This window comes from Camelus dromedarius, chromosome 7, assembly GCF_036321535.1.
Source record: "Camelus dromedarius isolate mCamDro1 chromosome 7, mCamDro1.pat, whole genome shotgun sequence".
Classification (NCBI taxonomy): Eukaryota; Metazoa; Chordata; class Mammalia; order Artiodactyla; family Camelidae; genus Camelus; species Camelus dromedarius.
In genome coordinates, this window is record NC_087442.1 from 5,146,739 (window position 1) to 5,172,087 (window position 25,349).

Genomic DNA, 25,349 nt, shown 5'->3' on the forward strand with positions numbered 1-25,349 from the left:
GCCCCGGGCCTCTCCTTGGCGCCACAGCCTCTGCCCCTTCGGCCCAGGGAGCAGAAAGGTGGATGGGCCTGCTGCCACCGGGTCCCCAGACAGAAGAGCTGGTCGTGGGGAGTGGGGTGCAGCCTGTCCCAGCCAGGCTGGTGAGCAGAGAGGCTCCAACCACCAGAGGATCCCTGGGAGCCCCAAGGGGCACCCCCCCGGACGGGAACCAGGGCAAGAGTGGCAACAAAACGAGTACATGACGTCATGGGGGAGTGGGGACGCCAGCAGCCACGTCCAGCAGGAGAGTCACAAGGGCACCAGCCACAGAACGGGCGTGGCTCTGCTGGGGAGGACGATGAGGGCGAGGGGGTGGCCCCAGCAGCGACGATGAGAAAGGGAGGTCCTGAGATGCACCTCTAGAGACGGACATGTCTTGAGGCTGCCTCGGGGACAATGGCGCAAGTGAGGTCACCATGGAAACAATGGAAAGAAAAAATAAGGTCGCCACAGTGACGATGGAGAGAATGAAAAGGCCCGGAGGGACGGCTGCGCCGAGGACGCGGCGGGGCGGGCAGGCGAAGGGAGCACGGTGGAGCAGGCAGCAGAGCACAGGGTGGGGAGCACAAAGATGCCGGCGAGGAGGCTGTGGGCCGGGCACCGGCGGCGGAGGGAGGAGAGCGTGCCCTGGGGTGTTGCAGGACTAGCAGCAGAGGAAGGTGGGAGGTGAACGATGGGGTGGAGGAAGCGGGTGACTAAGGCAGAATGTCAGGGAGCAGGTGCCAACGGCATGGACGGCGGTCACCGCAGACATAGGCCCACGGGCTCTACAGCGTCAGCAGCAGCAGCAGGAGGTGTGGGCACAAGCAAGCAGCCCAGGGCACTGTGTCTCAGTGGGTGTGAACAGAAGCGAGGAGCTGTGAGTCCAGGCAGGGGCGTGGGGGGTGGGGGGACACACAGCACAGCTGTCAGCAGGAAGAGGGTCAGTCAGCGTGTACGGGACAGGGAGGGAGCGCGGCAGGCACAGGGTGGACAGAGGCAGGCAGACTGGGCAGGGATGTGCTGGGCGGGCGGAGGCGAGAATGAATGAGCGAGGCCTGGGGAGCACTGGCTCTGTCTGGGTAGGGTTCCTGAGAGCCTGGCTGGGGCCTGACCTGGTGGGCTGGACACAGGGCTGGGTTGACAGCCAAGCCCTGACGCTCAGAAAGAGGCCCATGGAGTGACGCAGAAGGACAGGGCAAGCTCCTGGGAGTCCATCCGGGCAGCTCACCCACCTGCGTCTGACCCAAGACTCCCGGAATGGTCCAGCCAAGTCCCAGCTGGAGAGTGAGTATTGGGGGATGGGTACTGCGTGTCAGATGCTGCGTGTGGAGAGACAGCAGGCTCGGGACACCTAAGAGCTGATGGGCTGGGCCCCTCGCAGCAGAAGGCACCTGGGACCCTGGGGATGAGGTCTGTTGGAGGGGGAGACAGAGGAGGAGCCTGTGGGGGGACAGGCAGGGACTCAGGAGATGGCGGCCTTCAGAAAGACACTTAAGACTTTGTGAGGGTGACTGCAGGAGCAGGTGGGACAGGTGGGAGATGGAAAGAACAGGCACTTGGACCAGGAAGCCTGGGCCCTGTCCTAGCTCTGCCAGCTAATGCTTTGTGCAGCCTTGGGCAAACAACCTTTGGGCCTTGGTTCACAACTGCGGAATCAAAGGGGTTGCAGAGTTAAAGCAGATGCGTCCAAAGATCCCTCAAGCTGGCCAGGAAGCCCTAAGGGGTCAGGTAGGAGGGTGAGAGTGTGCAGCCAGGAGAAGGGTCTGTGTGGATATGCTGAGGGCAGCCCTCTGGGCTCAGAGGAACCATCTGGAAGAGTCTGGGTGCAGACAGCAGCACCAGCAAGGAGCCGACGGAGGCGGCGCGTGTCTGCGTGGATGGAGACGGCAGGTGGCATCACTCTGACTTGGGGCTGCAGGCGCTCTTGCCTGCTCCCTCCTGGCCAGGGGCCGGGGGCTGGGGGCTCAGCCCTGCCTGTTCGGTGAAGGCCACCGGGCAGGCGGGAGGGGCGGGCACGTACCGTGAAGATGTTGGAACGCCGCTTGGACTGCTTGCGGATGGGTGTGGGGGTGGAGGAGGCAGCGATGGTCTCGATGCGCAGCTCCCGCTGGCTGGTGCTTGGGGTGGAGGGGACTGAGGACGAGTAGTCGCTGAAGGCGCTGCTGCCGCCATTCGTGGCCTAAGGACAGAGAGGGCTGCTGAGGGTGGCTCTGGGTGGGGCTCAGGGGAGGGCGGCAGGTGGGAGTTGGGAATCCTGCGGTCCGGAGACCTGGCCTGGGGCTCACGGGGCAGCAGAGGGACCACCAGCTCCTAAGGATGGTGCCAAGGACAAAGGTAGCATGGCCTGGAGGCCAGCAGGAGCCAGGCATCACCACGCCAGGCTGCCCGACTAGGGCCCCAGCAGAGGCCACTCTGTGCCAATCAGGGAGCAGAATCAGAGGCAATGACTAGCAGGTTGGAGTCAGTGACAGAGGCTGGAAGAGAACAAACTGTGGAGTCTGGCTCACAGGGGTGTGACATGAGGTGACAGATCACCCCGGATGAGCTGAGTCGGTGACAGGTATCAAGGAGGCCAGGAAAGCTTGGGGAGCAGGGGGAGGATGAGGCTTACTTCTAGGCAGTGTGTGTGATAGGGTGAGGGACACAGGGGTCCCGAGGGAGAGAGCAGAACCCCTAAGACTGCCACCAGAGGAAGAGGAGATCAGGGAGCGAGATGGCAAAGGACCGTTGGATGCAGACAGCGAGCGCACGGCAGTGTCTACTCCCGACTCTCAAAATACGGACAGCATAACAAGGCCTGCCCCATTAGGTGATCACTAAGTAGGATCGGCCCTGCCCTAGCAGCCTCCTCAAATCCCAACCTGGACAAAAAGAGCAAGACACCTGAGCCGCCGCCCCTCGACAGTCAGGATCCCCGCAGGCAGGGCCCACATGCACCGCTGAAGTCCGCAGCCAAGGCGGAGTTGCACAGAGACAGTGAAGAAAGACCTATCGTTCCTCTTTTCTTCCACGTGGGAATGCTCACAAGGGAATCCCTGATGCGTTCTAAAGCGCTAAAGGGAGGGCTCTCCAGCAAAGCCCTAGGCTGTCATCAGGAAGCTGGGGGGCTGGGGGGACCTTGGAAAGACAACAGCCCTTGGCAGAAGTAAAAGAGAGGCTGTCAGCCTGACCACTCTATCACGCACATCTGTGAAGGCCCAGGGCTCTCCGCAGAGCAGGGGACCGAGGGCGCGGATGCAGCTACGGGAGCAACAAACAGCCACGCAGTAGGCCCAGGACGTAGGCAGGTGTCCACATGGTATGACGGGAGGAACACTGGCGGGGCCTGACCCAGAACACCCCACTGCCTCACACCATGGGTCCTTGTGGGGTAAGCACTGCCCTTCTAAATGCAAACACTGAGAGAAGGGCCAGCAGGTGAGGAGGGGGGTGGGCCTGCAACGGTCTGCCCAGGGCTGGCCCCCGGCAGGCCTCCAGGAACTCCGCCATGCCTCCGGAGTACGGCTCCACGGAAGCGGGTACTGAGGCTGCTCTAACGTGCCTGACCAGAGCGGATGTGTGGGCTGCCTGAGCTCACAGGGCTGCAGGGTGAGAATGGCGTTGAGCAGGGATGGGAAACTAGCAGGAAGGCGGTCACCACGGGGTACAGATGAGGCCAGGCCAGGCCAGTCGTGCAGGCTAAGGGAACTTGAGCCAGTGCTTTCAAACCATCTGCAAGGCGGGAGACCAGACGAGGTGGGGACACGCAGGCAGACAAACAGTATGGAGAGGCAGGGCCGCAGCGGGCGGGGCGAGCGTTTGGTGGGAGGCGGGGAGGCTGGCCGCACCTGGTTGATGTGCACGGCCGGGATGGAGGCGGCGGACACTGCCGAGTGGCTGGGGGAGTTGGGCAGTGACTTGCAGGGCCCGATGGCCAGCTGCTGCTTCTTCCGCAAGGCCACTACCTTCTGGGCCACTGCAGGGGACAGCAGAGTCAATTACCCCTCTGGGGAGAAGGGAGAAGCCCAGCTCAGAGCCGCCCCCCCCGGAGCCTGCCTGACCCCCACTCTGGGGGAGCTGTCCCGGGCGACGAGTTACCGTCCTGGAAGACGCGCTCCACGTTGAGTCCGTAAGTGGCGCACGTCTCATAGTAGGTGCAGCGCTTCAAGTCTGTGGACAGCTTGCGGGCCCTGCTGTCGTCAATAACCCGCGGGTTCGCGGCACTGATGGCGTCTGTTGGAGGCAGGAGGGCGGGGATTGACTCAGTTGGCTGAGAAGCTGGGGCCGTAGAGGGGGACAGCCATTTGGTCAGAGGGTGGGTGGGCGGGCAAAGAGCCCAGGCAACGGACGACACGGAGCACGAGAATACGGGTGTCTGGGCCGCAGTCCAGCTCTGCCACCGACTCACTGAGTGGAAACGAGCCAGCCACTATGTTTATTCATCTCCAAAAACGTGGACTCGACCATCATACGAATGGCAGGATCTAGCTGGGGAGGACCCAGAGGGTATGGAGCAGGGAGGAGGTGCCCATTCTGGGGTGATGCGAAAGGGCTGGTTCAGCGTCCGGAGGGGCTGAGAAGCTGGGCTTCCTCACACCTGCCCACCTGGGGACCCAGAGCCCCCACGACCCCCTGCAGGCCCGCTCACCCTGTGTGCCCACCAGCACCATGGGCACCTCGCTGGCGTTGCGGAAGCTGCAGAGCCGCAGGAAGTAGTTATACACCGTCTGGAAGCTGATTTCATCCTCCAGGCTGAACACAAATACCACCGCGTCCACCCAGGCAGCAAACTAGGAGGGACCGAGCAGAATTACCACGCTCACCTGGTTCATGGGCCAACTTCGTACCCCTCTCCCCACACAGGCAACCTGGCCCAGTCCAAACTGAGAACCTCGAGAAAGGGGTGCCACGGGCCAGAGCTGGGGCAGGAGCATCACCTGGAGCTCAGGGGGGCCTCCTTCATCTCGGATCAGCAGCAGGTAACTCTGGCCATCCACCACAATCTCCTTCTTAAACCGACCCCCTAGGACAGAGTGCATGGTCAGGCCCAGAACCAGAAGAAAGAGCCCACGGGGGCCAAACAGCTTCCAACGGAGGAGACAGGAGGACTGAGAAAGACCAGGGACTGGAGCCCCCTGCACAGACAGGGGGAAGGAGACAGGGGCAGAGCACAGCCTCAGAGCCCAGGCCGACCCGCAACGCTCACCTTCAGGGGACTCCTCCTGCACATAGGTCCCCGTCAGATAGCGGTGCACCAGGGCCGACTTGCCACTAGACAGGTTCCCCACAATGCCCTGCACGAGAGGAAGACGTGAGAGCAGTGGTCAGAGGGCAGGAGGGAGGACACGGGGCAGGAGAGGCGAATGTATTAGGAGGGAGAAGGGCCAGCGCCGAGGGTGCACGGGAAAGAAACTGGGAAGCAGGGGGCCACAGAGAGAAGCCAAGCTTCCAGAAGGAGGGGACTGGAAGCAGGGGAAACAACGCCGGCCCACCACTCCAGCCCGCATCCCGCCCCTGGCCCTCGGGCTGCCTGGGCCTCCCATGGGCCTCACTCACCACTTTAAGCTCCGGCACAGAACGGCTCAGGGTCCATTCCTGGCTGTTCACAAAGGAGTCTGCGGGAGAGAAGGCCGCCCGTCAGGACTGGGAAGACACACACACCTCTGCTATCCACCACCAGTGGCCTCCTGCACTGCCTCTCCTTAGGCCAAGGCCAGAAAACAACCCTCACCCCTGGCTCCCTAGGGAGCAGCAGGAAATGCAGGGATGTGGCAGCAGGGATGACAGTTCTCAGTCACCCTGGCCTGGACCTGGGTCCCTCCTCTTACTGCTCCAGCAAGGTGAGCAGTTCCCACCTTGAGCCACACCCAGCCTGGTGCCCCCAGCCTGGTGACAGGCCACTCCAGTAGGTCTCAGCCAGACCCAAGCTGGGCTAAGGGGCAGCCTCTGCAGCGAGTAGGAACAGCTCACTCTCGCAGGGTTGGGCCACCCACCACATTCCTGGCCGGGTGAAGAGGGAGGAGCCCTTACCTGGCCCTGTTCCGTGAGAGGCAGGTCCAACAGGGAGCTACCTACCCTGCCCGCCCCGCCCCGACTGGCCCTTCTCCCCAGGCTCCTCTTGGCAGGAGGCCACCACTCTTCCTTTCCCATAGACCCGCCTCCGGGGAGCCTCCCTTCCAATCCATCCTCAGCTCCTGCCTGACTCGAGCTACCCAGGGCCCTGGGCGGCCGGCCCCGCTCTTTGTTATCCCCTAGGTTGTAATGGACATCCTCCAGCCAGCTCCAGGTGGCTGGGCTTGCTCCCCCTCCCCAGGCTGTCTCAAAGAGTAGTTACGACGGTCGGGTCCACAAGCAATCCTGAAACTCATCTGCAAAGGCAGTTAGACGTGAGGGCTTAAGCCCCACCTGGGAGCTAGAAATGCTGGGTTCTAGTCCCACCTAGAGCCACCTGGTTCAGAGTGAGTCTCCATCCTTCCCCACCCCAATTCCTCCTGTGCCAGAAGTGAGAAAGGGGCCCCTGCAACCTGGCCTTATTCCACCATGTTAGGGCCAGTGCGAGAGAGCACCGAGCAGCGGGCTGCCCTGCCTGGACACACTTGGAAGTCCTCTGCCACGGCCAAGTTCTCCAGACTCCCCAGCGACCCAAGAGCTGCCTGCGCTGATCTCACTTGGCCAGCCCCGGCTAGCCCCTGGCCCGCACGGCACGCCCACCTCTCGCAGGTAGGTTCCCGGTTTGTTCCCCACCCGCTCTCAACCCCGGACTCCAACCAGAGAGGACACAGGCCGGGCTCTCCCTCTTACCGCTCGGCGCGCCCAGGAGCCCGGGGGCCGCCGCTGCCCGGCGGCTCCACAGCGGCTCGGCGGGCGCGGGCGCGGGCGCAGGCTCCCTCCGGCGGAAGCGGCTGGTGAGCAGCCTCCAGAGGCTGGCGGCGGTGCGGGGGCGGCCGGGCTCGGGCCCGGTGCGAGGGGTCTCGGCGCCCAAAAGCAGGTCGCGGCGGCTGGGGAAGGCGCCCAGGGAGCTGGCGTCGCCGTCGCTGCGGGTGCGCGCCCGGGGCAGCAGCCCCGACTCGGCGCGCCGGATCTCCTGGCCGCGGCGCAGGCGGAAGCTGAAGCTCTTCCTCAGCGCCGACAGGCCGCGCCGGGGGCCCGGGGCCCCGCGTCCGCCGCCGCCGCCTCCACGCAGCACCTGCCAGCGCTGGCTGCTCCACAGCGAGGCGCCCCGCAGGAAGCCCGCGCTGCCCGCACGGCCCAGCCCCGCGCCCGCGCCCTCGGCCTCGGCCGCCAGTTCCAGGCGGTTCACCTCCAAGAACGTCATGCTGGTGGGCCGCGGCGCCTGGCTCCCTCGGAGCCGGCTGCGCCGGGCCGGCGCGGGGCTGGCCGCGGGACTGGGCGCCGGGCTGGGCGCGGCCGAGCCAGGGCGCCCTGAGGGCGCGGGCCCGGGAGCCGGCGGGCGGCCGTCGCTGGCGCCGCGGCGGCCGAGGCGCGGGCGCAGAAGGCCAAGCAGCAGGCTGCGTGCGCCGGCGGGCGGCGGCCCCGGGCCGCCCGAGCACACGCTCCGCGGCCGCGCCGGCTGCTCCTGCGCGGCGCACAGGGCGGCCTGCAGGGCGGAGGCGGCGCGGCCGGCCGGGGGGCCGTGCAGGTCCAGCGAGTCGCAGACGCTGAGGGCGCGGCGGCAGGCGGCGGGCCGCTCCCGGCTGCAGCTGTCCCCCGGCGGCCAGCCCCGCTCCATGCTCAGGGCCCGCGGGCGAGGGACAGGCCCATGGCGAGGGGTGCGGGGCTGGGCCCGGGCCGGGGCCGCGGCCGGAGCGCACGGACCTCCGGCCTCTGGGCACCTGGTGTCGGCCAACCGAGTCCCTCAACGCCTCCACCTCGCAGCCGGCAAGCCCAGACCTGGAGAGGCCGGGAGCCAGCCCAGCACCGAGAGAGGCGGCAAGCCTGGCCTGGAACACCCAGGAACGGCGGCGGCAGGGGAGCCAGCCTGCTGGGGCAGCCCCCGAGCCCTCAGAAAACAGGAAATTCCAGCCCAGGGCTCCTCCTCGGTTGGGGCAGGTAGGTGAGGAGCTGTCATTAAGAGCAGGCGAAATAAATAACAGTCCTCAACACACCACACACTGGGCTCCGTTTTGGAGAGAAGCGGCCCATTAGCTCTTTCTCCAGGGAAGAACCAGAAGGGGATCCACCAGGGTCGAAATCAGTGAAAAAAAAAAAAAAAAGCCTAAACCATGAGTCAGGAGGCAAGTCATGTGCTGATTCTGGGCCTCAGTCTCCTTATCTGTAAAACAGGAAGCCTGAATGAGGCGATCCTGTCTTAGCTTTTGGCTCAGACATTCTGGGGTCGATAAACTTGCAAATCCGAGGTGCTGGATGTTTCACTCAGCTCTTCTGTTAATGACCAAGGCTGTCTTCTTCTCTGGAGATTATAAAATCATCCGGACTAGGTTAAGTGTTGTCCTGCCCCAGGGCAGCGGAAAATCGAAAGATAGCTTCTGGACCTGAACCGTACAGTTCTGGTCGAGTGACTCACTTCTGAGTCCCTGAAGTCTCCAGTCTCCTCCAGCACACTGGTTCTCACCTCCTGTCCAGAGGCGTCCAGAGGTCGGCTGGCCAAACAGAGGTGAAGCTTCAGACTGCTGTACTGGTTGGCCTGATGATCATTCCAAGCCCTTTGAATTTCATGACTGTGGGCTGCACCAGACACTCATTAAATGCAGGGCTCACCCCAGGACGGGGACAGGGGGGTGGGTGTTTGCCGTGCTGTGCTCTCCACTGCATTTTAAACATCAGTCCTCTCCGGAGGCCCTGGAGCCCAGCCAATTTACCATAATCCACAAGGACTACACGCAGATCAGGAGAAACCAGTTTAGGTAGTGGCGAGAAAGAGGGGGCTTGCATTTCCTCTAAAGACGTAACACTCCCAGGTTTCCACCCGCAGTCCAACCCAACTCCAATGTCCCTGTCCCTCTCAGCTGTAGAATTCCACGGTCCTGGTCAGAAGCAAAGTACAAGATAAAAGCGGCACATTCCTGAGGGGGCTGGGGTAGGGGAATGCCTGAAGAAGGCAGGGCCTCTCCATCCTAGGTGTTCCCATGGAACGCAGGGCTGGAAACTCCCAAGTCCCGGGCTGGATCTCCTGGGCCTGGAGAGGCCCCGGGGGTGATTTTGAATTTTCCTGGGACTAGTTATTAACAGTGATGAGGATGGCTTCCTCCTCTCCAGGATGTGTATTTCCCATATAATAGATGGTTCTGCAGAAAAGCCTTTCCCAGGGTCCTTCAGGCGTGGAGACAAGAATGCAACCCAGGACTCCTGACTCACATTCTCAAGTTTAAGTCTCCCACACTCAACTTCCCTATCTTCATATCTGTCTGTCTGTCCTCCCTCACACCCCCTCCCCTGAAGAGTCAAGCTGCTCATTCCAAACCTTCCCTCCCAGCCAATGAAAATGCAAGCACAGGACAGCAGCTATCAGAGATGTGTGGGGACAGAGGAGGGACAAGGTACAAGGTGCCCAACAGAGAATGGGCTGCTTTAGAACCCAACTGGCTACCTCAGGGGGAGAGGAGCAGGATGGGACAGGAGAGAAAAAGGTCCCCAGTTAGACACACACACACACACACACACACACACACACACACACACACACACACACACACACACACACACACGCTCCAGGAAGGCAGGCAGCAGTGCCTAGTGCAGGAGGTGAAAGAACACCTTCATTCTCAGAGGACACACCAGCTCCTGGCTCCCACTGCACCTGCAGAATCAGTCCAGGCAAAATGCTCAGCCCAGGTCAATCCCCAAACCTGGAATGGCTTCCTCCTCCTCATCTGACCACCTCCTTCTTCTTGGAAGCCTTTCCTGACTTGCGGAAATGAGACACAAAAGGGCATCTGCCTACACGTGGATGTCCCAGGACATCAAGCCAGTCAAAGACCCCAGAGAGATCAGTGCAGGCAGAAACCACTCTTCCTTGTTGGCATCAGCCCCCGGTCAGGGACAAGGTCTCTGTGTTCTGTCTGACAAGATTTACCCCACAGAGATGTGGCAAACAGCTCACTCCTCACAGCCCAAAGGAAATGAAGACAGTCCTTCAAAGCTTCAGGCTGGGATCACATAAACTGTAGAGAAATTCCATAAAACTAGCCCTTGTGTCAGTTCTCTGTTTCTTAATGTCATCAGAAACAGCAGGCTGAATCAGTTGTGCAGGGCTGAGACTCCATGGAAGTTCCTAGAGGAATTAAAGTTGCAACCTCTCAGGATTCCCAGTGTGCATTCTGGGTGAGGGTGTTCATGCTTTCCTCGAGGCTGGGTGCACAGGGGCTGAGTACTGAGCAGCCCCTTCTGCTCTGAGTGCGGGCAGATCAGAAAAGCCGACTTTAGACGGACCCACAGCCAGGTGAGCTGGACCAGCTACTCAGACCTGAGAGAAGAAGGCCCCTGTGTGTGCAACCGTGGCCAGGGGGTGGCGGGGATGCAGTACTAGACTCGGTGTGGCTGGAGAAAAAGAGAAAGACCCCTGCGAGGGGGTGACCTGTGAGGCGCTGCACAGAAATAGCGCACTGGTGGGAGGAAGTGGAAGGGCGGCCTCGGTCCCAGGAATCCCACAGAATCTCATACCTAGTCTCTGCTCAAATATTTGCTGGGTGACCCACTGATAAGTGTGGAGGCGTGCCCAGCTGAGGCCACGCAGCCACAGAGAGCCTGTGGATGTCCTTCTCAGAGACCAGGAAGGGCTAGCTTTCTGCTCAAAGTCAGAGTTTGCAGCTTCTTCCAGTGGCTGGAGTGGTCCCAGAGCCACATGGCCCTCCCACACCGGTCGGGATCTTCTTGCCCACAAGGTGGCAGCAAAACATCTTCATGCAGCCAAGGGGCCGCCAGCTGTTTGGCGACGAAGGCGGTGGGGACCTCAGCAGTGGCCCAAGGCGGGTGGCCACGCGGGTTAGCCAAGGCCCTCAACCACTGCGTGGAGGGAGGTGGTGAGTGCCACACCCCAAGGTGCCCAAGGCCAGCTGGTCTCTAGCAAGCTCGGTCCTCTCTGCAGAGGCCTCCAGGTTGGGGATCAGGGAGTCCATGGAGACACCGGGCTGCCTCCCCAGCAACCCGCTGCTCACACCCATACGCTGGGACAGGCCTCTTTATGGGTCTCCAGAGTCATCAACCCAGACCACTCTAGGCACAGCTGTCACACATTCATCTAACACGCATCCCTCTCGAATATTCTCCTGGTGTGTTTAATGCTCCCCCGCTAGAACTCAGCCGGGCACCCAGGAGGTGTGTGATAATTCTGTGAATGAATGAACATCTTTGCTGAGCATGAGCTGCACGCTCCAGCTTTTGCTCCCCTTGTGGGCAGGGAGGCAGGCTTATGAGAGATGGTCCCCGGCTGGGACAGTCTGTTGAGATAAATCACAGCCAAAATCAGACCCCCAGTCAAGAGGCATCGGGGGTGGGGGGGGTTGTGCACTGGCAAGACACATGCTCTGGAGAACTGGGTTCAAATTCAGCCTCTGGCATCTGTGTGTCAGTCAAGTCACCTTAACCTCACCGGGTCTCAGGTTTTAGTCTGAACTAGGGATAATCCCACCTTTTCTGTTGTTTGCTATGAAGACCAGAGATGTGATTGTGGAGGGACTAACACGGTGCCTGGTACACAGCAGGTGATTAATAAAAGGAGCCGTTACTACAGGGCAGGAGAGAGCCACACTGGACACAGGGATGACTTAGCCCAGCACCAGTTTTCTTCAAATCGGAAGTCTAGCTGGACACCTCGGCGGTTCCAAGTCAGCTCAGGCCTGTGGATTACAGTCCTCCATCTCTTCTCCAAGAGGCCGAAGCGGCAGCCCTCAGAGATCCCGGAGGCCCTTCTGGATCACGCCTTTCTCTGAAAATCTGATGAAAGCTGTTATGGGCTAAACTGGGTTCCCCCAGATTCCTATTTTGAAGTCCTAACCCCCAGTACCTTAGAATGTGACCTTATTTGGAAATGGAGTGGTTGCAAATGTAATTAGCTAAGATGAAGTCACCCTGGATAGGGTGGGCCCCCATTCCCATATGACTGCTGTCCTTATAAAAGAGGGAAGTTTGGACAGAGACAGTCACGCACAGAGGGAGAACAGGGAAACGACGGCCATCTACAAACTGAGGAGAGACACTGAACAGATCCTCCCAAGCACCTTCAGAGGGACCTAAAAAACATACAAAAGCTACAGACTCATGGGGTGGGCTTCTGGGGCCCAGCGGGGTGACCACACAGAAGTGCGCAGCCCCCTCCAGGACCCTCCCAGGGCTGCTCAGAAGAGCTGGGAATTCTGCTCCCACCTCCCAAGTTCAGGTGACAGATGCTCCCCGCTGTGGCTGCGTTCCCCTCCCCTCCATGGAAAAACTGAGAGGATCAAAGACCACCCTCTGTGGGGCTCAGAGTCATCCCAGCCTGGAAATGGCCCTTTTAGCACCAAACTAGCTACTCAGTAGTAGTTTCTTTGCTTTTCTTCCTGTCCACAAACTCTGAAGTTCCATGAGCTAAAAATCCACTTCCTCCAATCCCGTGGGCTCCTAAAATGCATTCAGCTGGTGGCTCTTCTTTCCTTATCAGCAGTATCAACACTCTAATGAGGGTTTGCTTTCATCTTATTTTCACAAATGTGAACTATCTTAATAAAGGGAAGACGCAACACAGTATTCAAATAACTGCACCGTGTTTGCTCCAAGGTGGAGGAGCTACAGACACTGAGCGGCTGCTGCCAGCGGCGCCCCACGCGGGACTCCAGTACAGTAAGTTCAGGACCTCGAGGAAAGGGCCGCTGAGGGTCAATGAACACTATTCAAAAAGTGACTCAGGTAGTTTGAAACTCTAATGGATAAAAATTTAAAAGCATCTGAATTGCCATTACAGATACTGAAAGCATGGAGGGAGCCGCCAGGGACTGGGGTCTATGCTGAGACCCAGGGCTCTGCCCCCCACCCCCAGCCAAGGCCAAGGCTGTCCGTTGCCCCCAGCATCCAACACACATGCTCAGACCCCAGGAGGCTTCAAGATAGGCTCCCCATCAAAGGAAGCCATAGGCCTCCCATTGGGCCAGGCAAGTTGACACCAATACGGCCTGGATGTGGAAGGCCTGGATGTGGAAGCCGCCTGCCTCCACCAGACCAGACCAGCAGGAGTCATCGGTCAACACGCAGCCCATGCCGGCTGCCACCCCAAGCCCTCCCGGACCTTCTGGCCTCCTCTCATCGTCCCCAGCTCATCTTGTGTCTGCTATAGATGCTAATATCTAACCTCCCAGGCACATGAAGGACACGGACACCTGCCCCTGCGGCTCAGAGACAGCCTCCAGCCAGCCCCTTGAACAACAGAGCCACTTTGGTGCCCTGAACACCCAAGACGGGCCACAGGGAACACCACTGGTCACCCAATAACGACCACATATTGAAAATGACAGGCTCCACTGAGCACCTCACACATACTGACCCATTTAACCCTCAACACCCCTCTGAGAAAGGTACTGTCAATCTCCCCATTTTGCAGATGAGGAATCTGAGGTGCAGGGCCAAGTAACTTGCCCAAGGTCACAGCTGGCAGGTGGCTGCAGCTGGCATTCAACCCAGGCCATCTGTCTGGCCCCCAGCCCTGGGGCCCCCCAACCTGCTGAGATACCTGCTGACACAGGAGTTCATCTTGCAGGCAGCCCCCACCTCTATCTTCCTTTTCTCCTGCCCTGGTACCCACAGCAGGGTGGCCCAGTCTTGCCCCCCACCCAGCAGGGGAACCTCCTTTCCAAAAGACCCACAAGGCTCCTCCTCACCCATCTTCCAAACTCCTGGCCCCAACTCCCGCTCTCCCAGCCCTGGATCAGTGTGAGGGGCTGGTACAGGTTCAAGAACTACCCTTCTCAGCACAGATGGTATTTAGAAAGGAGAAGCAACCTCCACAGGCAAAAGTGGAGCTCTCAAGAGCTGGCGGGCCCTGGGCACACCTCCCATTCACATCCTGTGGACAGAGCAGAGAGGGGCCAGGCCTGCAGGTCAGACCACCCTCCTGAAGTGAAGGCCCTTCCCTCCCCTGGGTGACCACCATCTTCCTGGGCCCTTCAGGTAGCCCACAACACCTGACAAATTTCCTACTGCAAGACATGCCCTCCCCACCTGCCCTGCAGGGACTCCACGGCCAGCCTCTGCCCACACCCCAGGGGTAAGTGCCCAAGCGCTGCCCGGGCCACACGCAGGTCGTGGGGCAGGGACAGCCAGCTGAGCTCCCTGGGGCATAGGGCTACCCTCCCCCAACTAGACAGCAGGTTCATGGTTTTCTGTTAAACACCAACCAAGTGTTCCCGGCCCCACCAGTCTTCCCACATCACAGAGTAACTGGCAGTGACAATTAGAGCCTCAGAGTGTCTGGCAGTTGGGTTTCAGGCTTTCCTCTTAATTTTACTCGCATCAGTCTTCAGCCTGATGACTCACTGCCCCACCAGCTCGTCAGCGCCCAGGCTTGGGACCCAGAGCCACGTCATCACATCAGGGAACCCTGTGATTGCGTGGGGACCCATGGGAAGACGCCTCAGAGGGAGCTCTAGAGGCTGCTGGGCCAGGTGAACCGCGGCCTCCCCACAGGGCCCTTTGCAGCAAGAAGAGAAGAGTGTGGAGCTCAAAGCTAGGTGCAGAGCTGCGGGGCTACCAGAGGCCCCTGGCAGGACCCTCCCCAGACGGCAAAGGTCCCTGGTCTGTCAGCAGCAAATGTGCATCTGGGACAACACACAGGGCAGAGGCAGAGGGGGTCCCTACAAACCATCTTTGCAAACGCCCATCCACGCCGGGAGACCCCACACGGGCAGGTCTCCTCACCTTCCCCTCCCAGCACTTTACCTGTGCACCTCTGAGCACCTGCCTCACTCCATCCATCTCCTCCCTAAGGCCTGGGACCTCAGGCACCAGCCCCTGCCCCAACCACACAGAGGGGCTCGGGGCCAGGGCAGCCAGGGGCACCCACCAGCCACGGAGTCTGCGTGGAGCTGTGCTGGGCTATGGGAATGGAGGAGGCAGGACATAATTTTCAACAAGTCTCCTTGGATTTAAAGGACTGAGAAAGATCAATAGGTTCACTACATAAAAATAAAGTCCTGAACGATTAAAAAAAATATAAAAAGCCTAGGAGAAATACAACTAAAGATAAATCAACACCTGGAAAAAAATCTGGCCATGCTAATGGGTTAACATCACTATTACATACAAAGTGCACAGATGTCACTTAGAAAAATAAAATATTAACACAAGTAAAGAAAGTACAAATGGCCAATTCACTTAGAAATCACTCTCATTTGGGACACAAAGAAACAGAAATTAAAAATGAAGTTCCACTTCTCACCTACCAGAGCTCTAACGTGACTTCTGTGTCCATGATGACCCGTGCCAGCAAGGACGTGTGTACCACCCCCGCCCCAAGCAGCTCAGCCCTGCGTGCCATGGGGGAGAGAGCCCTTTCTTTGTACTAAAGCCACAGGCACTCCTACAGAGACCATCTGATGTGGACACAAAGATTTACACCCAAGGAAGTCCAGCACTTCCCCAAAACTGAAAGCAACCAGAGTGTCCACGAACACAGAAACAAGGGAGTAAGTGACCAGGTGTGTCTCCAGATGGCGGGACATCACGCAGCCATTTAAAATAACATCTGCAGAGACTTGTTTACTTAGCATGGCAGCAACATTTAATGACCTCTTTTTTTTTTCAAAAGACACAAAATTGTACATAACATGGACCTATGTAAAAATGCAGGGAAAAAGGAACGTATCAAAATGAGGACAGTGGCTGAGATGGTTAGGACTCTCGGTGATTTTTTTTCTGCAAAATGCATAGTTCACCCTGTTTCCTATAATGTTTGTAGAGGGTACACTAGTTTTGTCAACAGAAACAGAAACAGAAGAAACAGAAGATGTTCTACCTGGGGATGAGGGCTGAGTGAGGAAAGAATTGGATTGCCAGAAAAACGGGTGGCTTTGTGCCCTCCTGGCTGAACCCCTAGCCCCCAAAAGCACCCCCCACTCAAGACTGAACACCTGCAGCCTCTCTGGGTCACCACACAGCCTGACGGGGGCTCACGACAGCTTTTTCACTCCAGCTCTGGGTGGGACACAAAAGAAGAAAGTGAGCTGTGACTAGTATGATAAATGTACCCTTTGCCCGTCTTTTTATAATTTTATTTTGGGGCATAAAAGCACATTTAACAAATGAACTTGTATGTAAAACAGAAACAGACTCACAGACATAGAATACAGACTTGTGGTTGCCGGGGGGAGGAGGGTGGGAAGGGATAAACAAGGAGTTTGAGATTTGCAGGTACTGACTGGTATATATAAAATAGATAAACAAGTTTATACTGTATAGCACAGGGAAATATATTCAATATCTTGTAGTAGCTTATGGTGAAAATATGAAAATATATATTCATGTATGACTGAAAGAATTGTGCTGTACACCAGAAACTGACACATTAAACTGACTATACCTCAATAAAAAATTTTTTTAATAATATAAATAAATAAATGCACATTTACAACACGCTCAGGAGGCTGCTCTTGGTCCTCTGTTCCTCCTTCACGTGGAAGCTTCCAGAATGAGTGTCCACTCCCCCCACCACCTCAAGAGGACTCAGCCTCTAACATTTCACCGCAGCACACAGCCTGGTCAGCAAGAACAGCTGCCTGTGGAATTCCCTGGCAGCCATCCCCGGTCCAGGGGTCCAGGCCTCGCTTACGCTTACAGCTTCATAGTATTTCGCAGACATATGTTCCATCCATCACCCAGCCATTCCCCTACAGAGGGGCATTCGGGTTGCCTTTTTTTTTTAAACCTCTACCAGCAAGGCTGTAATCAACACCTGTGTATCTATGTGTTTTCTTTCCATAGGATATATGCCCCCAAGTAGGACAGCTGAGTTCAAAGAAAAATATGAATTTTTCATGTCTATGGATAATGCCTGACTACTTTTCCAAATAGGAGGCGGCAGTTCTTCCCTCCATCCCCTCACCAGCAACGTATGAGAACGCCCATGCCGCCACTCACCAGCATCACACACTGTTATCAGTTCACTTCCTGCTACTGAATGGAGGGAACCCAGTACCTTGCTCTTCTCGCATTTCCCTGATTACTTGGGAGGAGAAGCATCTTTTCACGGTCATCGACAATTTGCATTTCCTCTTCTCTGAATTGTCTGTCTGGTCCTATCCTTTGCCCACCTGTCTTTAGGGTTTTAAAAAGTTTTTTCTTAACAATTTAGAGGAACTCTTTGGATAACAGGCATCTTAACCATTTATCTGGCATATGTACAAGGCAAGCAAATTCTCCAACTCTATTCTACAAAAATGTAATTAAGTCTGTTAATTTTGTAATTGATTGTAACATCTGAACAATAATAACAACAAAAATCCGTGAGCCAAGAGTGACACTAAAAAAAGGGTGAGGGGGCTCTTCTTGACAGAATACCAGCTGAGACTTGCAGAAGGGATGTCCTGATGACAAAATCATCACCTGGCAACCCCAACAGAAGAGATTCAGGCAAGATCACTGATGCACTGAAAACCACTGAGCGAAAGTTGCTAGGAGCAGTTTATTTCCAAGGTGTGGAAGTCTCACCCCAGAGATTACTTATGAATCACAAAGACGGAGGAAATGGACCTTCAGGATTTAGGAGATGATAGTGATCTCCTTAACATCACTAACAGCAGGGCCTGATGCAACACAGTAGGAGGTATTCCTGTCAAAAGGGTTTAACCTGGGTCTCATCAAGCCCTTGGACTTCACTTCAGGTCACAGGCAGTCAGGGGGATAGAGGAACAAGTTAAATAATGCCAAGCAGCCGCAGCACCGAATCAGAGCACGACCTTCTACAAGAAATCTCTCCCAGACTCTGCAAGAGTCTGTGTGATGGGAAAAGCATCACAATGGATCCTCATCGCGATAGATCCTGTGCATCCTGATCCCATGCTGATTTAGAAAAAAACAAAAAGGTTATATAAGACACGGGGTAGGGGGAACTGAGGAAACTTTGTTATGGACTAACTATTCAATAATGTTTGAGAATTCTCGCGCATTTTCTCAGGTGTGACACTGGTATTATGTTACATAGAAAGAACATGCCTGTTCATACGAAATGCCTGCGAAATGCCTGGTGCAGCGATGGGGGAGGGAGCCATCATATCTATAACTACTGACCATCATCGCTACCCAAAAAAGGTGTGTGTGTGTGAGAGACAGAGGGAAAGTAAATGGGGTAAATGTTAACTCGGAATCTTTCAAGGTGGTCATTATTCAAAATAAAAGGCTCAGGGGAAAAAAATCTATCAGTCTTTCTCTCTATAAATTCTGGGTTTCCTGTCTGGCTTAAAAGGATCCCTCTTATCCCAAGATTAGACAATGTTCTTCTTTTTAAAAAATTTTTAATTGAAGTGTTAGGCAGTTAGAAATGAGCACCGGGCAAGGGGAGAGGAAGGGGGAGGGAGCAACCCAGAAAATAACAGTATGCCTGCGCTCAGGATAAGGGGCTTCAAATTTTTTTTTACTTTGTCTAAATAAAGGGCAGCAAAGAAGCCGGCTAGAATCAAATGCTGTGGCTGTGCAGTAGGCAGAAGGACCTGGCTTCACTTGACCCAATGCTCATTATAATGTAATTATCATTGCAGTTTGAGCCCCCTCCTGTAGGTTTCTCTGTGTGCCTCATGGGTAAAAACAGGCACAAAAGGGGTGGGCGGGCCAGAGCACAAGGAACTAGAGCCGTCAGTCAGCCTGAGCACTCAAGGAACATAAGCTGTCAATCAATCAATCAATCAATCATGAAGGCGCCCTCTAAGCCAGGCTATAAGAACAGGAAAAACAAAGGCGCGGTGCCATCTTTCCTCTCTTGGGTTGGCCGGCCCCCAGTTCTCGGGGGTGTATTACATTTCACTACCTTTTTACTTTACTAATAAAATCTTCTGTTTATATCACGCTTTCCGTCTCTCACTAAAAATTCATTTTTTTTTTTTAGCTGATGAAGAACTCCTCCCTGTGATAGAAGTATAGTCGATTTACAATCTTGTGTTAGTTTCTGGTGTGCAGCATAGTGATTCACCTATATATGTATATATATATTCCTTTTCATATTCTTTTTCAATATGGGTTATTATAAGGCATTGAATATAGCTCCCTATACTATATAGTCTGACCTTGTGGTTTATTAGACAATATTATTTTAGTTTTCTCCTGTATTTTTAAAAGTCTTGTCTTTTTCATGGTGGAGCAGCACAGCCCAGAACACAGGCTGAGACCAGACTTCCTGGGTTCAAGTCCTGCCTCTGTCCTTAGGAGGCGTGCCACTGTGGGCAGATCCCCTTACATCTCCATATCTCAGTTTCCTTATCTGCAAGATGGGTATGACACCACCCCAAGAATTACGAGCAAGCATGGAGAGCAGAGCCTGGCACACGAGAAGCACAAACAAAAAGCTATCCTCTCTAGTTCTGTGCTTTCTGAGACACCAGATCTGATTCTGCCACCCTGAGTTCAGAACCCGGCAGCTCCCCAGCACCCGCAGCCAGAACTGTCAATCTTGCAACATTTACAGCACAAAGTGCTGGAGTGTGGGGTGGCACGTTTGAATAGTTTAAAAACACACTACGCCAGCAATTTTCATAATAAAATCACTACTCCAGTAAAACACTGTCTCGCGGTGCCTATCAAAGCAGCCAGGCCCGCCGCAGTGTTCCTCCCCGCCATCCCTCCACGCTGGGTCTCCAGGCAGAAACCCTATTGAGGTCCTCGTACGTGGTGCACTCTTTCAGAAACACAATTTTTCTTTGATACCAACTCAGCGTCACCCAGCCCTTCCTCTCCTGCTCAGAGCAGAGGGGCCCCACACACGGTCCACTCCCAGCTGGGCTACCTGGGGCAGTGCTGGGACCTGTACCCCGACTTGCCACATAAGCCAGTCTGACCCTCGATTAAATTTAGGGGGCGCCTTGAGAAGGAAAGGCTGTGGCAATGCTGAGGCGAGCCCATCAAGACCCCTGCTCAGAATTCAGAAGGGCCTCCCCCTCCTTCCCCTCCCCCCACTCCACCGCTGGCCCACAGCTCCCTCCATCAGGACCACACGGCCCAGCTTACACTCGCTTTCCAGACAAGAGGACCCGCACCCTCCAGGATGCTTTCTCTTGCAGACCCAGGGGAATGATGCTCTCTGGGGCCTCCCAGAGACCCTGCTCCCTTGGTGGGTCTATATTAAGCTTTTTGAACTTTGGACAGAGTCTCTGTAACTATGCTGTTAGCACCCACAACCTGGGCTCAACTGATCACCCTCAATCCACATGGGGCTTGTCCACCCTCTCCTGCCCGCACCCACAGAGACGGTGAGGCCCTCTGCCAGCGTGTCCTTCTCTCGGCCACATCCACAATGCCAGGAGAGGGTCAAGCATTTGGGCCGGTACCTGGCTGCCTACCTGTCCCCACCTCCCCGGGGCCAGGTGGAGGGAAGGCCACTCCCAATGGTCCCAGGGCAGTTTCTCACTGGGCAGGTAGCAAGGTAGGCTGACCGGTCAGAAGCCTGTGCCCAAAAGCAGGACACTGTGCTCTGACCTCTCAGCCCTGACCCAGCTGTGACCCCTCGAGGAGGAAGGAGGACAGAGAACTCAACGCACTGCCACCCTCCCCCAGGTCACCCTAGCTCTGGCACAGGCTGGGCCCATGCCAGACGAGCCAGATGGAGAAGCCAGAGCTTCTCTGAGAGAGAGAGAAGCTCAGCCCTCCACAAATGGCGCCCCCTCCAGGCCCTGCTCCAGGGGCTGCAAAGCTCCACCTTGGGGACCTAACAGCCCACAGCTCTCCCCTCTCCATCTTCTGCTCCTTGGGGCCAGCATGCTGGAACGGGTCCCCACGGGCAGCACCATGGCCCTGGAGGGGACAGAGCAGCGTGATATGGGTGGGGACTCTGTGAGCGACCTCTGGGGCCCAATAGGGCTCCTGGACAGGGTACAGAGCAGGGAGGCCTCCTGGTTGCTGGTCAAGCAATATTTGCCAGGCCGGTACCGGGCTGGGGGCCTGAGGCCCACCCACCACTGGCTCAGGCCTCAGTGTCCAGAGGTGAAGTAGCAGACAGCGAGGCAGACACCAGCTCAGGACAAATGCCAGCCAGGGGAAGTGCACACACTGCTCCCAGCCCCACAAGGGCCCAGGCCAGGGAAGGCTAGTTTGGGGCAGGGGGACACCCAACAGACCAAGGCCTTGAACTGGAAAGGTGGGTGATGGGGCTGGACAGCAGGTTTAGATCCCAGCTCTTCTCACAGGTAAAGGGCAGTAACGGTCCCTGGAGGGGCTGCGGTGCGGCTCTGGTACCCCTGAGAGAGGTGAGGCCCCAGGGCCACAACCAGCGGGGGACGGGGCCCAGGAAGGGACGCAAGAGGCCGTTAACCCAGGCTCAGGATGGCGTGTCCCTGCCAGAGAGTGACAGGTTGGGGGAGAATGAGAGCTCTACAGGGTGACAGCCTCTGTCTTCTCTAGGTTGGCTGGAGGGGCCTCAGGGCATCCCATCCAAGATGTCACCAGGGGCCTGCTAAAGGCAGAGGGCTGCCCAGACCAGTCTATCTGCAGATTCTCTGCTGGCTCCCTGGACAAAGGTTAACAAGAGGGGCTGGTGAAAGGATCTAGCGTTTATTGCTGCAGCAGGATGCTCCTTCCTGGGCAGCGCCACAAGCACCTTATCTCTGGGTGGGAAGAGGAGTGGGGGGAGAGCTCCCTATTTCAGGGCTGGGAAGTGGGCTGAGAGAGCGAGGAAGCCAAGCCAGGGCTACTGGCCGGGAGGGGCCTTATTCCGTGCCACATGTTTTCCAAGAGTACGTGTATGTTTATGAACTTGCTGCTGTTATATACACATGTTACTCAGCACAGACAAAACACAAGCCAAAAAAAAACCTCACAAAAACAGCTCCTGCCTAGAACGCCAGGATGGGGTAAGAGAATATTGTGACGTTTGCTGGTGACACATCCTGGCACCACGTCTGTGGGTCATGGCTGAAGGGGACGCAGCTAACAGGATCACCCAGCCCGCCCCTCCTCCGTGAGCTGGAAGGAGGCCACCGTGATGCAAAAAGGCCTGGGGGCCAGGCAGGCCCTGCTGCTGAACAGTGACCTTGAATCCTGGGTCGATTCCACCCTCGGGCCACAGAAGGAGGGCTGGGCTCGAGGTCTGCATTGCATAATCGGCACTCAATTCCTTAGCGGTTTGTACCTCACAATCAAGAATTTTATTCAATCAAGTGTGAGGCGGATATGCAGGGGCCAGCTAGTCTGCTGACTGTACTGTTCACACGAGCCCTGCCCACCAACAGGCCCACAAGCCGGCACGTCCACTTCCAGTCAGGCCCACCAGCACTTGATCTGTGGCAGATGGAAGAGCCTTTCCCTGCCACCTCACTTCCCCTCACCCCAGTTCACGATTATCCCACAGCCTGTGATGTGGAGGGGGCAGGCAGGACTGTAAGCAGGGCAGAGCAGCAGCCACGTGGGATGAAACCGCCAAACTCAAAGGATGTGAACCATGCCGGGGCCTGTGGCCAACATGCTGCAACCAAGACGCTGACTAAGAGGGGCCCAGACGCGGTCCTCCAGACATGCGCACTTGCCTCCATCTTCTCCCCAAAGAGCACGGCATGGGCTCACTTCCCACATGCCCTCCTTGAGCCAAATTGTGTGAATCGTGGTACCCAAGCATGGAGATCCCCTCAACGTGAACATGTATTGTGGCCCAGCCCTGTTGATGGTACTTCCAGGTTTTAGGAAAATACTTGGTGACAAACAGCTACTGTGAATTCAGTAACACTTCTAAATGCATTTATCTGCTATCCATGACCATGGCCCGAGCAGGTACTCGATAAAGAAGAATTTGAATGACTGAATGGAAGTGGCAGGACATATATGAAAGCACAGTAAAAATTTTTAATGCGATACTTTAGAAAGGTGAATCCAAAAGGATATACTTCTCCATTCAATTTTTCTAACAAACGAGTATTCTTTCATTATCTTACAGGCTAAAATTAGAGCTCTTCTTCCAATACCATAGCCACTGGCCACGCGCAGTCACTGAGCACTTGGAATGTGGCCAGTCCAAATGGAGAGGTGCTGAGGGTGTGAAACAGAGTCTGAAGACTGAGTATGAAAAAAGAATGTAAGATCTCTCATTAAAATTATTTAATCTTAATTATATGTCAAAATAACGTTTCAAGGGTGGGTATAGCTCAGTGGTAGAGCACGTGCTTAACATGCACAAGGTCTTGGGTTCAATCCCCGGAAACTCCGTTAAAAAAATTATAAAAGATAACATTTCAGACATATTGGGCTGAATAAAATATATTATTAAAATTTCACTTTTTTATTTTCTTAACATGGCTACTAAAAAATTTAAATTTACAAGTGAGCCACATATGTAATTGGTGCTGAATTAGAGGAAATGCTTTAGTCAACAGGCAAACCGTCAAATGAAGATAATGCTGGTGCCTGTGTGACACACTCCTTGTGACATGCCATGGCCCAGGCTCTCAGCTGGAACCTCAGACGAATCACGACCTGGCACCCCTGCCCAGGCCCTGCCAGGCTAGACCCACTAACCCCAAACTCTGCCCCCAGGGCTCTCCCACAGGGGTTCAGGGAGCACTGCTGGAGAAGCCACCGCCGCAGGTAGCAGGAGACACCCACTCCCATGTCCTCACCTGGTCCTCACCAGGTCCTCACCACAGCCCTGCCAAGGCAGCAACTAGCACCTAGTTTAGGAATGGTGCCGGAGCTCCATGGGAACACTTACGAGGGGCTGGGGACTGGGGCTGGTCTAAAGGCTTTGCCCGTGTGAACACACTTCATCTTCAAACCTACTCAATAAGATGGATGCTTATTAACCTCATTTTAGCAACACAAAATCCAAGACAGAGGAAGGTTATGGAACTCACCCAAGGTCACACAGGTACTGAATGTTAGGAATTTAAATCTAGACAGCCTGGCTCCAGAGCCGAATTGTACCCATTACCCCATACAGACTGTGACAGAGAAGGGAGGACGCCCAGGCTTCATTTTACCATGTCATCCAACAGTCTAGAAGCATCTAGAAGCAATAGACAAGACAAGCTTCAGAGGGACTGAAAGGTGCCAAATCTTCACAGCTCTTCTCATCAGAGGGCCTTCATTTAAGGCTTATTTAACAAAAAAGTCCTCCAGGCAGGGAAGTACATCAGCCCCTCCCTGAAAGAAACCAGGCAGAGGAGCGGGGAGTGCCCACCAGGAGCAGAGTAGGAGCCCCGAGTGGGGTCCAGATCTCTGGCCTCCCTGCCTCGCCACACACAGAGACACAGACACACATGAAGAGGCAGTGGTGGCTTGAATCCCACTCTAGGGGCTTGGGCCCCAAGTCTGCAAGCCATCAAAATATCAAACTAAAAGGCAAAAAGAGGACCTCCTCTCTCTCTCTCTCCCTCCTCTTTGGAGATGGCCCGCACTCTGTCTATGGAGTGTATACCTACTCTTACTCTAATCTGAGCATCCAACCCCCACACCTGGTGGCCTCTCTTACCTTTTGAAACAGCCTACACTCAATGCAGTATGTATCTCTCTAAATAAATCTGCCTTTACTCAAAAAAAAAAAGGCAAAAGAGAAACTGCTGTAGTGGGAGCACCAACAGTGGCAAGGAGGGGTGCTGATAGGTAAGGTGGAAAGAAAACCCACACTATAAACAGGCACAAAAACAGCAAAGGCACATCCCTTTGGGACCATGCGGTGGGGGCTCCCTCCTCAGTGCCCAGAGGACAGTTCGGCTCAGGGCCCAGGAGGGCCAGAGTGCCACCTGGGGGACCAAGATGGTGATGCCCCTCCAGCAAACAGCACTGTACACACAGTCTCTACTGGAGATGAAAACTGTCTTACACATAATAAGAAAAAGAGTAACAAATCAAGTGGAAAAAGAATAAACGATGTGAAAAGAATTAAACAAAATACACATGACCAAAAAATTTCTGTCTAATGTTGACCCTCATCAGTAATCAAATACACACAAAATAAAACAACGAAAATCATTTCATCACTTCTCTTCACCTGTCAAGTAGACGGGGTAGGGGCAGGTAATAAGCCATCACTGCCCCAGGAAACTGGAAAGGCCTTCCTGCAGGGCAGTGTGGTGTGTGTAGCTAACGTCCCCAAAAGGTCACCTGCCCAATGGCCCCACTGTTTTCTTCTTTTGGGGAATGTGTCCAAAGAAAATAATCACACAAGTGTGTGAAGATCTACGTACCAGGGACCTTGGATCAACTTCACAGCCCTGCCCAGGGCACTAGGCAGCCTTTTCAGA

The 25,349-nt window shown here is 55.8% G+C and overlaps 1 protein-coding gene across 5 annotated transcripts in view; it reads right to left on the reverse strand.

Annotated features, from left to right (window-relative positions):
- The window catches only part of AGAP3 (ArfGAP with GTPase domain, ankyrin repeat and PH domain 3), a 53,710-nt gene that overhangs the window by 21,573 nt on the left and 6,788 nt on the right, over positions 1 to 25,349 (reverse strand). For 3 of the 5 annotated variants that reach the window (XM_031455696.2, XM_064487204.1, XM_064487206.1), the window contains exons 2-8: positions 5,557 to 5,615; positions 5,207 to 5,294; positions 4,938 to 5,023; positions 4,649 to 4,790; positions 4,099 to 4,233; positions 3,849 to 3,976; positions 2,042 to 2,200 (exon numbers count right to left, since the gene is read on the reverse strand). In XM_031455696.2, coding sequence (XP_031311556.2) covers positions 2,042 to 2,200; positions 3,849 to 3,976; positions 4,099 to 4,233; positions 4,649 to 4,790; positions 4,938 to 5,023; positions 5,207 to 5,294; positions 5,557 to 5,615 — 797 coding nt within the window. Of the gene's footprint in view, positions 1 to 2,041; positions 2,201 to 3,848; positions 3,977 to 4,098; positions 4,234 to 4,648; positions 4,791 to 4,937; positions 5,024 to 5,206; positions 5,295 to 5,556; positions 5,616 to 6,801; positions 7,730 to 25,349 lie in introns of those variants that run through there. The other 2 variants (XM_064487205.1, XM_064487207.1) reach the window with 2 other exon arrangements.